We start from the raw sequence: 13,835 nt of genomic DNA, 5'->3' as shown, positions 1-13,835 counted from the left end.
AAACAGGGGTGACCACAATGGCTTTTCCCCTCCCCAAATGTGCTTCCCATCCCGGCTTGGCCTCCACGGGATCTGGAGATCCCACGGGATCAAGGATCCACCTCCACCTGGGAGGAACCTCTTGGAGCAACCCAGCTTTTCCTTGATGCTGAGGGTCCAAAAACCCCAGTGGGATTCTCAAAATGAGGGAAATTGGCTGAATTTATCCCCCTGCCAGGAGATCCTGGTGGTGCACAGAGGATTAAAGTAGGAGCTCCTGTGCTGGTTCTTTCAGCAGATTTTCCATGCTGGAGCCCATCCCTGGAAGCAGCTCTGCCTTTGGATGGAGGCTGCTCTTTCCCAACTTCCCACATTCCCACTTTCCTCCTGGTTTTGTGGACCCTCACATATTTTTTATGTGTTTTTTTCCAGGGTCCGAAAGGATTCCCAGGCATGAAAGGCCAAAGAGTAAGAACTGATCTTATCTACAACTCTTATCTGCAATTCTTACCTACAACTCTTATCTACATCTTTTATCCACATGGTGTCCTGGTGTTGCGGGGAGCAGCTGCCCTTGTAAACCAGTGGGAATCATCCCAAATCTCCTGGAATGCACTGGGAGACCCCCTGGATCAGGATTTGGGAATCATCCCAGAATATCCTGGGAATGGATTGGGAGAGCCCCTGGATAAGCCTTTAGGAATTATACCAGGATCTCCTGGGAATACAGTGGGGACTGAGAGAGCCCCTGGATCTCCTGGGAATAGACTGGGAGAGCTCCTGGATCAGACTTTGGGAATCATCCCAGGATCTCCTGGGAATGGGCTGGGAGAGCCCCTGGATCAGCCTTTGGGAATAATTCCAGATCCCCTGGGAACAGATTGGGAGAGCCCCTGGATCTTCTGGGAATGGGCTGGGAAAGCCCCTGGATCAGCCTTTGGGAATCATCCCAGGATATCCTGGGAATTGGCTGGGAGAGCCCCTGGATCAGGATTTGGGAATCATCCCAAGATATCCTTGGAAAGGACTGGGAGAGCCCCTGGATCAGCCTTTGGGAATAATTCCAGATCTCCTGGGAATGGACTGGGAGAGGCTCTGGATCAACCTTTGGGAATAATTCCAGGATATCCTGGGAATAGATTGGGAAAGCAACTGGATCAGGCTTTGGGAATCATCCCAGATCACCTGGGAATGGGCTGGGAGAACCCCTGGACCTCCTGGGAATAGACTGGGAGTCCCTGGATCAGACTTTGGGAATTATCCCAGATCTCCTGGGAATGGCCTGGGAGAGCTCCTGGATCAGCCTTTGGGAATAATCCTTGGATATCCTGGGAAAGAACTGGGAGAGCTCCTGGATCTCCTGGGAATGGCCTGGGAGAGCTTCTGGATCAGCCTTTGGGAATCATCCCGGGATCTCCTGGAAATTGGCTGGGAGAGCCCCTGGATCAGGCTTTGGGAATCATCCCAAGATATCCTTGGAAAGGACTGGGAGACCCCCTGGATCAGCCTTTGGGAATAATTCCAGATCTCCTGGGAATGGACTGGGAGAGGCCCTGGATCAGCCTTTGGGAATAATTCCAGATCTCCTGGGAATGGACTGGGAGAGGCCCTGGATCAGCCTTTGGGAATAATTCCAGATCTCCTGGGAATGGACTGGGAGAGGCCCTGGATCAGCCTTTGGGAATTATCCCAGATCTCCTGGGAATGGCCTGGGAGAGTCCTTGGATCAGCCTCATGTGCTCTGCACTCCAGCTCCTATTCCATGCAAATTCCATGAAAAGGTTTGAGGGAAGAATTTGGGAAATCCTTCATTTTCAGGGTGCCATCCCACGCCTGCAGGATGGAAGTGCCGAATCCCATTGGAGTGGGAAATCCAGCATCAATCCGACATTGTGCTGAGCATGGAGCCAGGAAAACCCCACCTCAGTCCCCTGGGGATTTATTCATTGTCTAATCCATAAATTTGGGGTTTCCACAACATTTCATGACGAGCTGAGGGTTTTCCAGAGTGTCCAGAGGATCTGACTTCCAGCTCCAGGAGGTTTTAGTGGATTGGAGTGGGAAACAATGGCCTGAGCAACACAAGCAGCAATAAAAAGAGAATAATTCACCTTTTTTGTTTTGTTTTCCTGTTTTTAGGGTGATCGGGGACTTCTGGGACCAAAAGGAGAACGAGTAAGGACATTCCAGATTTTTTGGGGTTTTCCTTTCTCTGTGTGGCTCCCACAAAAGCCTGGATCCATCCTCTCCTTGCTGTGCCTATGAAATTAAGAGGAGACAACACCTGGATTCTCCCCTTCCTTTGTGGGGGTCTCCACCACTTTAAATCAAATTTTTTTATTCCATCCTCACACTGCAAATATCTCTGGGAGCTGAGTTTGTGGGATGGATTTGAAGGGATCCTACAAAGCACAACAGAAAAAAAAAAAAAAAAAACCCAAAGAAAAAGAGAAAGTAATTTTGGGAACGATTTGCTGGGGCACAAAAATCCTGAATTAAGAGAGGAAGAAAATTCCCCCTGATTTTTGGAATGAGCAGCTGACCCCAGAGCCAACCTTAATTTCCAGCAGCCCGAGCTGGCTCCTGACAGGTAATGGGAAAATAACTCCTCAAGTGCTCCTGGAAAAATGCTCAGAAACCGCTGAACCCGTGCCCGGCGTTTTGTTAAGTCCCTTCCTGGCCGGAATGGCTGGTCGGAAAATGAGGTTTTGGAAAAGCTCCGTGATGATGCCGCCCTCGAGTCACGCAATATTCCGTGATTAAGGCCCATTTGTCTCTGAGGAAACTCCTCTGGAAAGGAACTCGCCCCGGAGACCAATCAATTCTTAATTTGCTTCGTGAGGAGGCCTCGGAATTCTTCCCAGGCCGGAGGAATGTGGGATGAGTTTTCCAAAGGATGCCTCTGTAAAAGATGAGGTGGAATCGGAGATAAAACGGGAGCCGGAGGGGAAAATCCGGTTTGGGTTTGTTCCACCTGATTCCAGCTTTATTTTCCATCTCATTCTCCCTGGATTAGTGTAAGGATAACTCCATGGATGCCAGGGTTGGATTAAACTGCAGGATTTTTAGTCTCCCTTCTGTTCCCAAAATTTGTTGAGCCCCATCCTGGCTCTGTTTGAGAGCTGGGAAGCAGGAATGTGTACGAAACCAGAATTTGGGAATGGTCCTGTGGTGAGGGTTGGACAGAGTCCAAAAAGTGTTGGATTTTTGAGAATATTGACGGGTGTGGAGTTGGTAAAACCCCAGCAAGGCAGAATCACCCAGATCAGAAATATTTGCACTGAAGGGAATTGAGTGAAGGGAATTTTTTCCGAAGGGAACACAGCTGCCCACCTTTGGAGATACAACCATCCCTCCTCCAGAGCAGACACATTCCTTGGAAAAACAGCATTCCATGCCATGAGGAGCTCGGCATGAGTGTGTCCATGGGGTTCCTGTGTCCCTGTGGCTCCCAGGGGTGACACTTTGGGGGTGTCACCCACCCAAACCTCCCTCTGAGGGGTGATCCTGGTGCCATTCCTGAGCTGCATCCACAATCCAGGGCACCATGGACAGCTCCATTCCCTGCTGGTGGCTGCTTCCCACAGCTGGGAAGAGCTGGGAATCCCGACCCCATGAGTGACAAAGCCACGTGTCACTCCCGGAATCTGTCCCAGCACTGGGATCAGGGAATGATCCTTTGTCCCTTTCCACTGGGATAACACCAGTGGGCTCCAACATTTTTAGGGACAGGAGGGCACTGGGAAACCTCAGGATTTGGGGTTTTCCGGGCACATTCATAACCCAACTTTTAATGAAGGGTGATTGACCCTAACAATTAACGTCATTGTTAATCACCACATTCCCAGTGGGATCCTCTGAGTGACAAAGCCACGTGTCACTCATGGAATCTGTCCCAGCACTGGGATCAGGGAATGATCCCGATGTCCCTTTCCACTGGGATAACACCAGTGGGCTCCAACATTTTTAGGGACAGGAGGGCACTCAGGATTTGGGGTATTCTCAGCATGTTCATGACTCAGCTTTTAATTAAGGGTGATTAACCCTAACAATTAACATTTTTGTTAATCACTGCATTACCAGTGGGATCGTCTGAGTGACAAAGCCAGGCGTCACTTGTAGAATCTGTCCTGGCACTGGGATCAGGGAATGATGCCATTGTCCCTTTCCATCTGGGAGAAATGCACTGGGATAACACCAATGGGCTCCAATGTTTTAGGGACAGGAGGGCACTGGGAAACCTCAGGATTTGGGGTTTCTGGGCGTGTTCATGATCAGGCTTTTAATGAAGGGTGATTAACGTTGGTTTTAATCACTGCATTCCCAGTGGGATCCTCTAAGTGACAAAGCCACGGGTCACTCACGGAATCTGTCCCAGCACTGGGATCAGGGAATGATCCCTTTATCCCTTTCCACTGCGATAACACCAGCGGGCTCCGATGATTTTAGGGACAGGAGGCCGCTGGGAAACCTCAGGATTTGGGGCTTTTTGGGCACATTCATGACCCAGCTTTTAATGAAGGGTGATTAACCCTAACAATTAACATTGGTTTTAATCACTGCATTCCCAGTGGGATCCATGAGCTCCTGGTGGATCCCTTTCCCTGTCTCTCCTTTCTCCAGGGTGAATCCATGACAATTTTTGGACCCCAGGGCTACAAAGGCACCAAAGGAGATCCCGTAAGTTTGGCTTTCCAAGCTGTCCCTTCCCAGGGAAGCAGCACTTGGATCCAGCTGGATCCTTCCAGGAGAGGTGGAATGATTCAAATCCACCAATTCCTGGTTTTCCTTTCAGGGTGAGCAGGGACTGCCAGGTTTTGATGGAGACAAAGGCGAGAAGGGAGAGGATGGACCCGTAGGAGAAAAGGTGGGAACTTCCCAAAGTGCCTGTGAGGAAGGGACTGAGGGTGGTGGAAGGAATTCCCAGAAAAATTATGGATACCCCTGGATCCCTGGAACAGAATTCCCAGAAAAATTGTGGCTACCCTATCCCTGGAAGTACCCAAGGCCAGGTTGGATGAGACTTGGAGCAACCTGGGATCATGGAGGGTGTCCCAGGGCTGGGATTGGAACTGGGTGACCTTTAAAGTCACTTCCATCCCAAACCATCCTGGAATTCTCCGGTCTCTGCTGGAAAACATGGCCACACCCAGTTCTGTCACTGACAGGGAGAGGAAGGGGCTGGAAAGGGGTTTGGGGACCCCAAACATGTCCCATTCCTCAGGTGTCCCACTGGGAAAAGCGACCATTCCATTCCCACATCCCCTGTCACTATAGGATACGAAAGAACACGAGTGCACACATTGCTACTCTCAAGGTGAAAAAAGGGAAGTTTATTTCCTGACTCCAACATTTATAGTTTTCCAAAAGTGCCAGTGGATTGGACGGTGACAGTGCCACCTCTCCAATGACAATGGGCAAACCAGCAGTCCATCAAGTTAGTCCTCCTCCATGAAAGAATGTAAAACAATGAGTTGTTTACAGAAAGTGTGTGAGAAACTTCGTTACAAGAATGTCAACATCAGAAGGCTTAGAAAATTTTAAAAATCAGGGCGACAATCCCCCTCTCCCTCCAGGAGCCGTCCCTCCTCCTGGAGCCTCTGGAATGCTCCTGGTAAGGCTTGGATGGCTCCCGTGTCCCTGTTGTGTCCCCTGGGTGGTGGCAGAGCTCCTCCTCTCCCTCAGCTCCCCAGGAGCTCATCCCAGGTCCCAACCCGGCCCCGTTTTCCTGGGAGGAATCACGGAACTCTCCCACTCCCAGCTGAGTCACAGCTGTCATCTCCGTGTCCTACTCATCCCAATTTCCATCTCACGGAAATGGCTTTGGCTCCTCTAGCCTGACCCCGGGCTGAATAAATTGAAGTTCCCGCAGCAGCAGTGACACATCCAGCTCCTGTTATTTCCCACGGGAAGCTGCATCCAGGTGGGAATTGCCTGATCCAAGGTGGGCACGTCCCTTGGGAAGAGGCAGAGCCTGCCCGTTTCTGATCCCGCTGCTCAGGTCCCCAAAGTGAAGGAAACTCTTGGAGACTCTCCCATGTTTTTTTAAAGTCGGATAAAATTCCACGCATTTCATTTGCCCGGTTGGACTCTGATGAAAAATCCTCCATAAAAATTAATCCATGAAAAATAACCCATTAAAATGTTCCAGAAAAAATAATCTATGAAAAATAACCCATAAAAATCCTCCATTCAAAATAATCCATGAAAAATAACCCATTAAAATACTCCAGAAAAAATAATCCATGAAAAATAACTCAAAAATATACTCCAGAAAAAATAATCCATGAAAAATAATCCATAAAATAACGCACAAACCTCTCCTCTTGGATAAATATCTGGATGGCTTTGGAGAGTGGAATCTCCAGCCCCAGTGAGCCCAGCAGGGTCTTCTCCTGGATTTTTGGCAGAGACAGAGTTCATCCCGAGGATCCAAACCCCCTTCCTGCCTGTTTTCCTTCAATCCCCACCACTGGAATCTTTTCCAGAACAATTCCCAGGGGTTCCTGCAAACTCCTGGCACTGGTGGCTTTTTCCCAACCCCTGGGATGGAATTTTGGGATGGAAATGGTGCTTTTGGTCATCTTGGTTATCTCCACGGGTTTTTCCATGGATAAATTGCAGAGAGCAGGTGCTCACAATGTATTTAACAGGGATTTTAACATTTCAGGGAATGAAAGGAGAAGCTGGATCCAAGGGAATGATGGGACTTTTCGGGAGCAGAGGACCCGTGGGACAGAAGGTGAGCCCCAAATCTGCCAGGACGGAGGTGGAAAATCCCATCCTGGTTTTCCCATGGGATATAATCCCTCATTCCCTACCCAAAATTACTGGTTGGAATGACTGAGGATCTGGAAAAGCAGGAGAAGCTGCATTTTCCAGGAAAATCCTGAAGCTTTTAAAGGAGCAGAGTGCTCTGGGAGCTTTCCCAGGCTGGAATGGTCAGTAAGGAGTTGCTGGAATGTCAGTATTCCAGGAAGGAGGTGAGAGATGGTCTCCAAGCTCCATTCAGAGCCAGTGGAATCAATTATTTTCCAGGTGGGATATTTGGGATATCCCACTGCCCTTCCAGCTGCTGCTGGAAGCTCTCCTTGTCCCTTTTCCAGAATTCCTACAGCATTCCCTGTTTCCAGAGGGATCCCAGCTGTTCCCCAGGGTAACTCATCCCCGCTTTCCTTGCAGGGGGAGCCAGGAGAACCGAGCTCGCCGGGATCTTCCGTGAGTCAGAAAACGTTTCCAAACGCTTCCAAACGTTTCCAAACGTTTCCCTGCCTTTCCAAACCCTGGGTGTGGAGAAGGGCCCTGGGACTCTCCCAGGGCCAGGAATTTGGGAAAGGGTGGGAAGAGGCCGTGGGAACTCAGAGCTGCTCCCCAAAGTCCGTGTTCCAGGAGGTTTTGCTGGAAAACCAGCCTGGATATCAGGGATCACAGCCAGAGGTTTGTGGAAGAAATTCCTGTCTGTGAGGTTTGGGATGTCCTGGCACAGAATTCCCAGAAAAATTATGAATGCCCCATTCCTGGAAGTGTCCAAGGCCAGGTTGGACAGGGTTTGGAGCAACCTGGGATAGTGGGAGGTGTCCCTGCCCTTGGGATGGGCTTTGAAGTCCCTTCCCACCCAAAATGTTCCACAATTCCATGATTTTGCATTAAGGAACGCAAGAAAAATACATTTCTTTAATGTGTTTAATGCCTTTGGTGTATTCGCCCCAAGTGGAAAAGACTCCAAGCTCCCAAGACTCTCAGGATCACGGAATCATGGAATATTTGGAGTTGGAAAGGACCCACCAGGATCATCAGCTCTTAAATTAAGGGCCCAAACTCCAAATTTCCACGGTTGTCCAAAGAAATAAATCCCCACTGATTCCTGGTCACAGCCATGGAATTATTGACAGGCCTGAAACCCCAAGTGGGAATTGCTCCCTGAGGAAAAGGCCCTCATCCAACTAGTAATTTTATTAATTATTATTGTTTTTAATAATTATTAACAACCTTCTTGGCCAAACTCTCGACGCCGGAACATGCTGCAAGACCTGGGATCAGCACTGCCAGGTGTGGGATTGAGGATATTTGTGGAATTGTTTTGTAGGGAACACCTGGCTCCACGGGGGGAATCCATCCAGGAATGGAGCAGAGGTTGCTGAGTGCAAAGGGATCCCAGCATCCTGGTTTTCCCTGGATTTTGGGGATAATCATTCCCACAGAGTGGTGTCCTGCCATCCACCATCTTAGCAAAGCAAAGGAATTTTCCTTTTGGAAATATCCTGGGATTCCAAGCTGGGGTTTGATCCCTCACCACATTCCCAAAATTGCAAAAGCCAGATCCAAGCTGGGACGCTGCTGGAGGATCCATGACAAATTCTGGAATTCATCCCATCTGGGGCCACCTGTGCCAGCTTCACTTCCCACTGGTTTCATTGGAAGATTTAGGGAATTCCCACCCATCATTCCCGTCCATTCAGGCACCTGAGGGAGGATCCTGATGGGAATTCAGCTCCCACTTCACTTCCTAAGTGCTCCCCTTTGATTATTCCTTCCCTGAGTTATTCCCAAGCTCTCCCTCATTCCTAAATCCTCTTTTACCAAGGACAGAACTCCCATCCTGCCTGGATCCAGCACCAAATCTTCCAGGCAGAGCCTCGTCCTCCTCATTTTCCTTCATTTCCCTCTAATCCCATCTTTTATTCCCACAAATTGCCCACAATTGCTGCTCCTGCTGAACTCCCTGGCAGCGATTTCGGCGTCCTCATCCATTTACTCTCCCGATTTTTCTGATCCATGGAAGTTCCCAACAGAGCTGACAGCATCTGTGTCTTCTCCCTGCAATTATTCCTCGGAAAATTTCAATGGATCCTCTTGACTTCCCACACGGGTTCAGTTTTGATATTCCGGGCGCCTCCTCCTCCTTCCCCCTCTTTTCTAAAAGCTCTGCTCCCTTTTTATTTTGCTGTTCCTGCCTCGCTTCCCTCTTTTATGTTCCAATTGCTGCCTTTTATTCCCATTAACTCGTCATTTGGATCATGGACTCGGGCTTCCAGCTCCTCTTCTTTATTCCCTGTGATTGTGCATTAAAATAACCACGGCTTAACCCGTTATTCTCCACAAAACTCTGGGTTTTAAGGCACTTTTTCCTCGTTTCTTGGTTTTCCAGGGAATCTGAATCCATGGAAAAGTCCAGCAGGAGTGGGAATGGTTTATAAGCAGGAATTTGAGTTTATGGTGGATATTAAGTGTCCAAGGAAAATTGGGATCACACAGAATCCTGAAGTGCTGAGGGTTGGATTGTTCCAGATCCTCTCATTCCAAACCCCCTGCCAAGGGGAATTTTCCATTAAACCGGGCAATTCCCACCCCAAACACCAAATTTCTGGAGGGGGAAAGGAGCTCAAAACTGCACCAAATAAACCCAACTAAAACCCAGGGCTAAAAAACCACGTCTGGAGCTCCAGGGTGGAGATTCCGTTTCCATCATCCCATCAAATGCTGAGGAGCGGGAGCCCAGGAGGTGCAAAACCTTGAACTCGTCATTTGGATCATGGACTCGGGCTTCCAGCTCCTCTTCTTTATTCCCTGTGATTGTGCATTAAAATAACATTGGGTTAGCCCGTTATTCTCCCCAAAACTCTGGTTTTTAATGCGCTTTTCCCTTGTTTCTTGCTCCCTGTTTTAGTTTTCCAGGGATTCTGAATCCCTGGAAAAGTGCAGCAGGAGTGGGAATGGTTTATAAGCAGGAATTTGAGTTTGTGATGGATATTAAGTCTGCCAGGAAAACTGGGATCACACAGAATCCTAAAATGCTGAAGGTTGGATCATTCTCTTCCAGATCCTCTCATTCCAAATCCCCTGCCAAGGGGAATTTTCCATCAAACTGGGGAATTTTCCACCAAACCAGGCAATTCCCACCCCAAACACCAAATTTTTAGGTGAAAAGTTGCTCAAAACTGCACCAAATAAACCCAACTAAAACCCAGGGCTAAAAACCACGTCTGGAGCTCCAGGGTGGAGATTCCATTTCCATCATCCCATCAAATCCTGAGGAGCGGGAGCCCAGGAGGTGCAAAACCTTTCAGGAGAAGTTTGGGAATTCATCATCCTCCTTTTGATGCGTGCCTTCAAAGGGCTCCATCCTTTCGGGGGAGCATCCCGATGGATTCCAGCGTGTCCCTGCTCATTCCCAGCTCCTCCCTGCCTCCAGCCCGCAGGAATTTTTGCCCAGGAGCCGGGGAGGATCCGAGGTTTCTCAGCCTGCGTCACAGGGTTGGTGACTCAGCCTCCCTGCGTGGACCCGCAGCGTTGGCAGCGCAATTCCAGCAATGTTTTAATCCCAAATCCAAAGAGCCGGAGTCTGTTTCCAGTATTCCTGCAGTAATTGCCTTTAAATTGCCATTTAAATTTTAATTTGCTCCCATTTATTGTCCGGCTTTGACTTCCCTGGCACGACACCAGGATGGAAATCCGAGGGAACAAATTTCCATTTGGCTTCTTTGCATTTTCTTTTTTTTTTTTTTTCTTTTTTCCCCTTTTTTTTTTCTTCTCTTTAAATTCCTCCAATCCCACCTTTTCCCTGTCCTAGGAAAGCATCACCTCCACGACCTTCTTCCCTTTCAGGCCATGCTCAATCCCAATTTTAAACCTTCCAATCCACATTCCAAAATCTCTCCAGCAGGAAACCGCTTATGGAGAGGTAAAACCTGGGTCTAAATCTTATTTGCTGCCTGGACTAAGTAGGCCAGGCTTAGACCCAGCTTTCCAACACATCCTTAAGATTTTAAACCTTCCAATCCATATTCCAAAATCTCTCCAGCCCAGGATAAGCAGGAAACCAATTATAGAGAGGTAAAACCTGGGTCTAAATCTTATTTATTTGCCTGGACTAAGTAGGCCAGGCTTAGACCCAGCTTTCCAACACATCCTTAAGATTTTAAACCTTCCAATCCATATTCCAAAATCTCTCCAGCCCAGGATAGGCAGCAAACCAATTATAGAGAGATAAAACCTGGGTCTAAATCTTATTTATGTTTCCTGAACTAAGTAGGCCAGGCTTAGGCCCAGCTTTCCTTCAGCATATCCTTAAGATTTTAAACCTTCCAATCCATATTCCAAAATCTTTCCAGCAGGAAACCACTTATGGAGAGGTGAAACCTGGGTCTAAATCTTTATGTTGCCTGGACTAAGCAGGCCAGGCTTAGACTCAGCTTTCCATCCCATCCTTATGATTTTAAACCTTCCAATCCACATTGCAAAATCTCTCCAGCCCAGGACAAGCAGCAAACCAATTATAGAGAGGTAAAACCTGAGTCTAAATCTTATTTATGTTGCCTGGACTAAGTAGGCCAGGCTTAGGCCCAGCTTTCCTTCAGCATATCCTTAAGTGAGTTTAACTTTTCTTAAAACCATCTGGGATCCTCTCAGGAGGAGAAGGATCTCATGGAAAGCAGGAAGGAGAGTTGAACAGGAAAACATGGAAAACCAGGCACTGGAGATAATTGGGATAATTAAGAGAAGTATTAAAGCTTAAATTAAATTTAAATTAAATTAAATTAGAAGAACTCTAATTAATGTCAGGGTTTTTAGTGCAAAAAAAAGAAGATTTTTGAGCCATTCCTGGTCTGATCCCAGCTCCCAGCTCCTTCAAAACTCCAGGCACTTGAAGGTATCCTGGATTTGTGGGATTTAACCACCACACAAATGGTTTATTACCCTCCAATCTGTCCCAGCAAACAGAAATATTCCCATTTTCCCGGGGTTTTATGGTTTATTTACGTCCCCAGATGGAATTTTCTATTGAGTATGTCAATAAATAGTTACCAATAAAGAGATATCCGTGCCTGGGATATGGAGGAACATGGATTTGCCCTGATCCAGGGAGTCCCTGGCACACAAATCTGATTTTTTTTTTATCTTAATGAATTTGTTTCCTTCCAACAACCACAGCAAACAAATTCCAAGCAGAGAATTCCACTTGTTCAGCTCCTGATTTTGTCAAGCAGCCAATTCATTCTCCCCTGAGAGGGGCTCAAGTGGGGATAAATCCAATTTTTTCCTTCACATCCAGGTGCTGGAAAATGCCATCAAAATTGGCCAGGATGGATGAGGAGACTGCAGCAAACTTGGGAAAAAAATTAAAATTTAAAAATAAAAATTAAAAAAGAGGATTTTTAGCAGCTTTATTTGCTGCCACAACAATGGGATACTCCATGAAATGAGCTCCCAGTGCTGGATGTGGCTCCAGAAGCCAAAAAATCCCACAATGGGATAAAAAACCTGCAGCCCCCTTAAATCATTCCTGAAATCCCCGTTCCCATTCCCACCCCATCCAAATCTCCATGCCTGGAATGACCCTTTTGCTGCCACAACTTCCCCAGCTGGAATTACAAATTCATCCCCTCCCAGGTTTCATTTCCCAGGGATTTGCAATCCATGGAATTGGGGCGAGGAGTGGGAGAGAAATCCCAGCCTCAGGCCTTGGGGCTGTTCCTGGGGGAGCTTCTGCCCTTGGATTGAGGGGTTCTAGAGTTGAGATTCCATCCGGGACTGTTCTCATCCCTTTTCCCTGGGAAAAACAGGCTCTGGAATGGATTTGTCCCAACTTTCTGGCAGGGTGCAGCAGGACTGGATGGGGAAGAACGGGATCAAGGGAGCCAAAGGGGACAGAGGCCTTCAGGGACAGAAGGGGAAGCCGGTGAGTGGAAGGATTGTTTGGAATGTGGATCCCACATTCCTGTCTGTGCCTTCCCAGCTCCCACGTTCTTGTCTGCTCCTTCCCAGATCTCACATTCCTGTCCTTTCTGGGATCACACATTTCTGTCTGTGCCTTAATGGATCCCACAATCCTGTGTGTTCCTTCCAAATCCCACACTCCTGTCACCTCCTTCACAGATCCCACACTCCTTTTGTGCCTTCCTGCATCTCACATTTCTGTCTGTGCTTTCCCAGATCCCACATTCCTGTCTGTGCCTTCCCAGATCCCACATTCCTTTTGGGCCTTCCCAAATCCCACACATTTCTGTCTGTGCTTTCATGGATCCCACATTCCTGTCCCTTCCCAGATCCCACACTCCTTTTAGTACTTTCCTGGATCCCACATTCCTCTCTGCTCCTTCCCAAATCCCATATTCCTGTCAGCGCTTTCTGGGATCCCACATTCCTCTCTGCTCCTTCCCAAATCCCATATTCCTGTCAGCGCTTTCTGGGATCCCACATTCCGCTCTGCTCCTTCTCTGTCTCCTTTCACAGACCCCACATTCCTTTTGGGCCCTTCCCAGATCCCACATTCCTGTCTGTGCTTTCCTAAATCTAACATTCCTGTCTGTGCTTTTCTGGATCCCACATTCCTGTCTGTGCCTTCCAAATCCCACATTCCTTTTGGGCCTTCCTGGGTCCCACATTCCTTTTGGGCCTTCCCAAATCCCACATTCCTGTCTGCTCTTTCCCAGATCCCTACATTCATTTTGGGCCTTTCCAAATCCCACGTTCCTCTCTGCTCCTTCCCAGATCCACTTTCCTTTCCCTTCCTACACCCTAAAAGCCTCAGGGCCTTCCTCAGGGTCTTTCCCAAATCCTAGAACAGTCTTCAATGCACATCCTGGCCTGGTTTTTAGGAATTGTCCTCCTCCCGTTCCCAGCACGTCCATATCCCAAAATTTCTTATTTGTCCCGTGTTTCCCATCCTGAGTTTTCCTCTGTTTCTTACCAACACCCAAATTTCAATTCCCTTCACATCCCAAGCCTGATGGAGAGCAGGAAACCAAGGAATCCTTCACTAAATCCCTCATGGATTTTCTGGGATCAGCTCCCTCACTACAGGGAGGCTTCCAAAAAAACTTCCAGGTTGGGATTTTGGCCCGTTATTCCTGAAA

General features: G+C 48.1%; 1 protein-coding gene across 1 annotated transcript in view; it reads left to right on the top strand.

The window, feature by feature from the left end:
• Positions 1-13,835, top strand: part of LOC128946379 (collagen alpha-1(VII) chain-like) — a 110,329-nt gene that overhangs the window by 77,720 nt on the left and 18,774 nt on the right. The window contains 8 exon segments of the mRNA XM_054290110.1: positions 412-447; positions 2,119-2,154; positions 4,603-4,659; positions 4,775-4,846; positions 6,650-6,721; positions 7,162-7,197; positions 12,577-12,594; positions 12,596-12,658. Coding sequence (XP_054146085.1) covers positions 412-447; positions 2,119-2,154; positions 4,603-4,659; positions 4,775-4,846; positions 6,650-6,721; positions 7,162-7,197; positions 12,577-12,594; positions 12,596-12,658 — 390 coding nt within the window.

The sequence above is a fragment of the Melozone crissalis genome, unplaced genomic scaffold (assembly GCF_028551555.1).
Source record: "Melozone crissalis strain CALT ecotype California unplaced genomic scaffold, PUWL_Pcris_2 ptg000080l_1, whole genome shotgun sequence".
Classification (NCBI taxonomy): Eukaryota; Metazoa; Chordata; class Aves; order Passeriformes; family Passerellidae; genus Melozone; species Melozone crissalis.
This window is presented reverse-complemented; position numbering and strand designations above follow the sequence as displayed.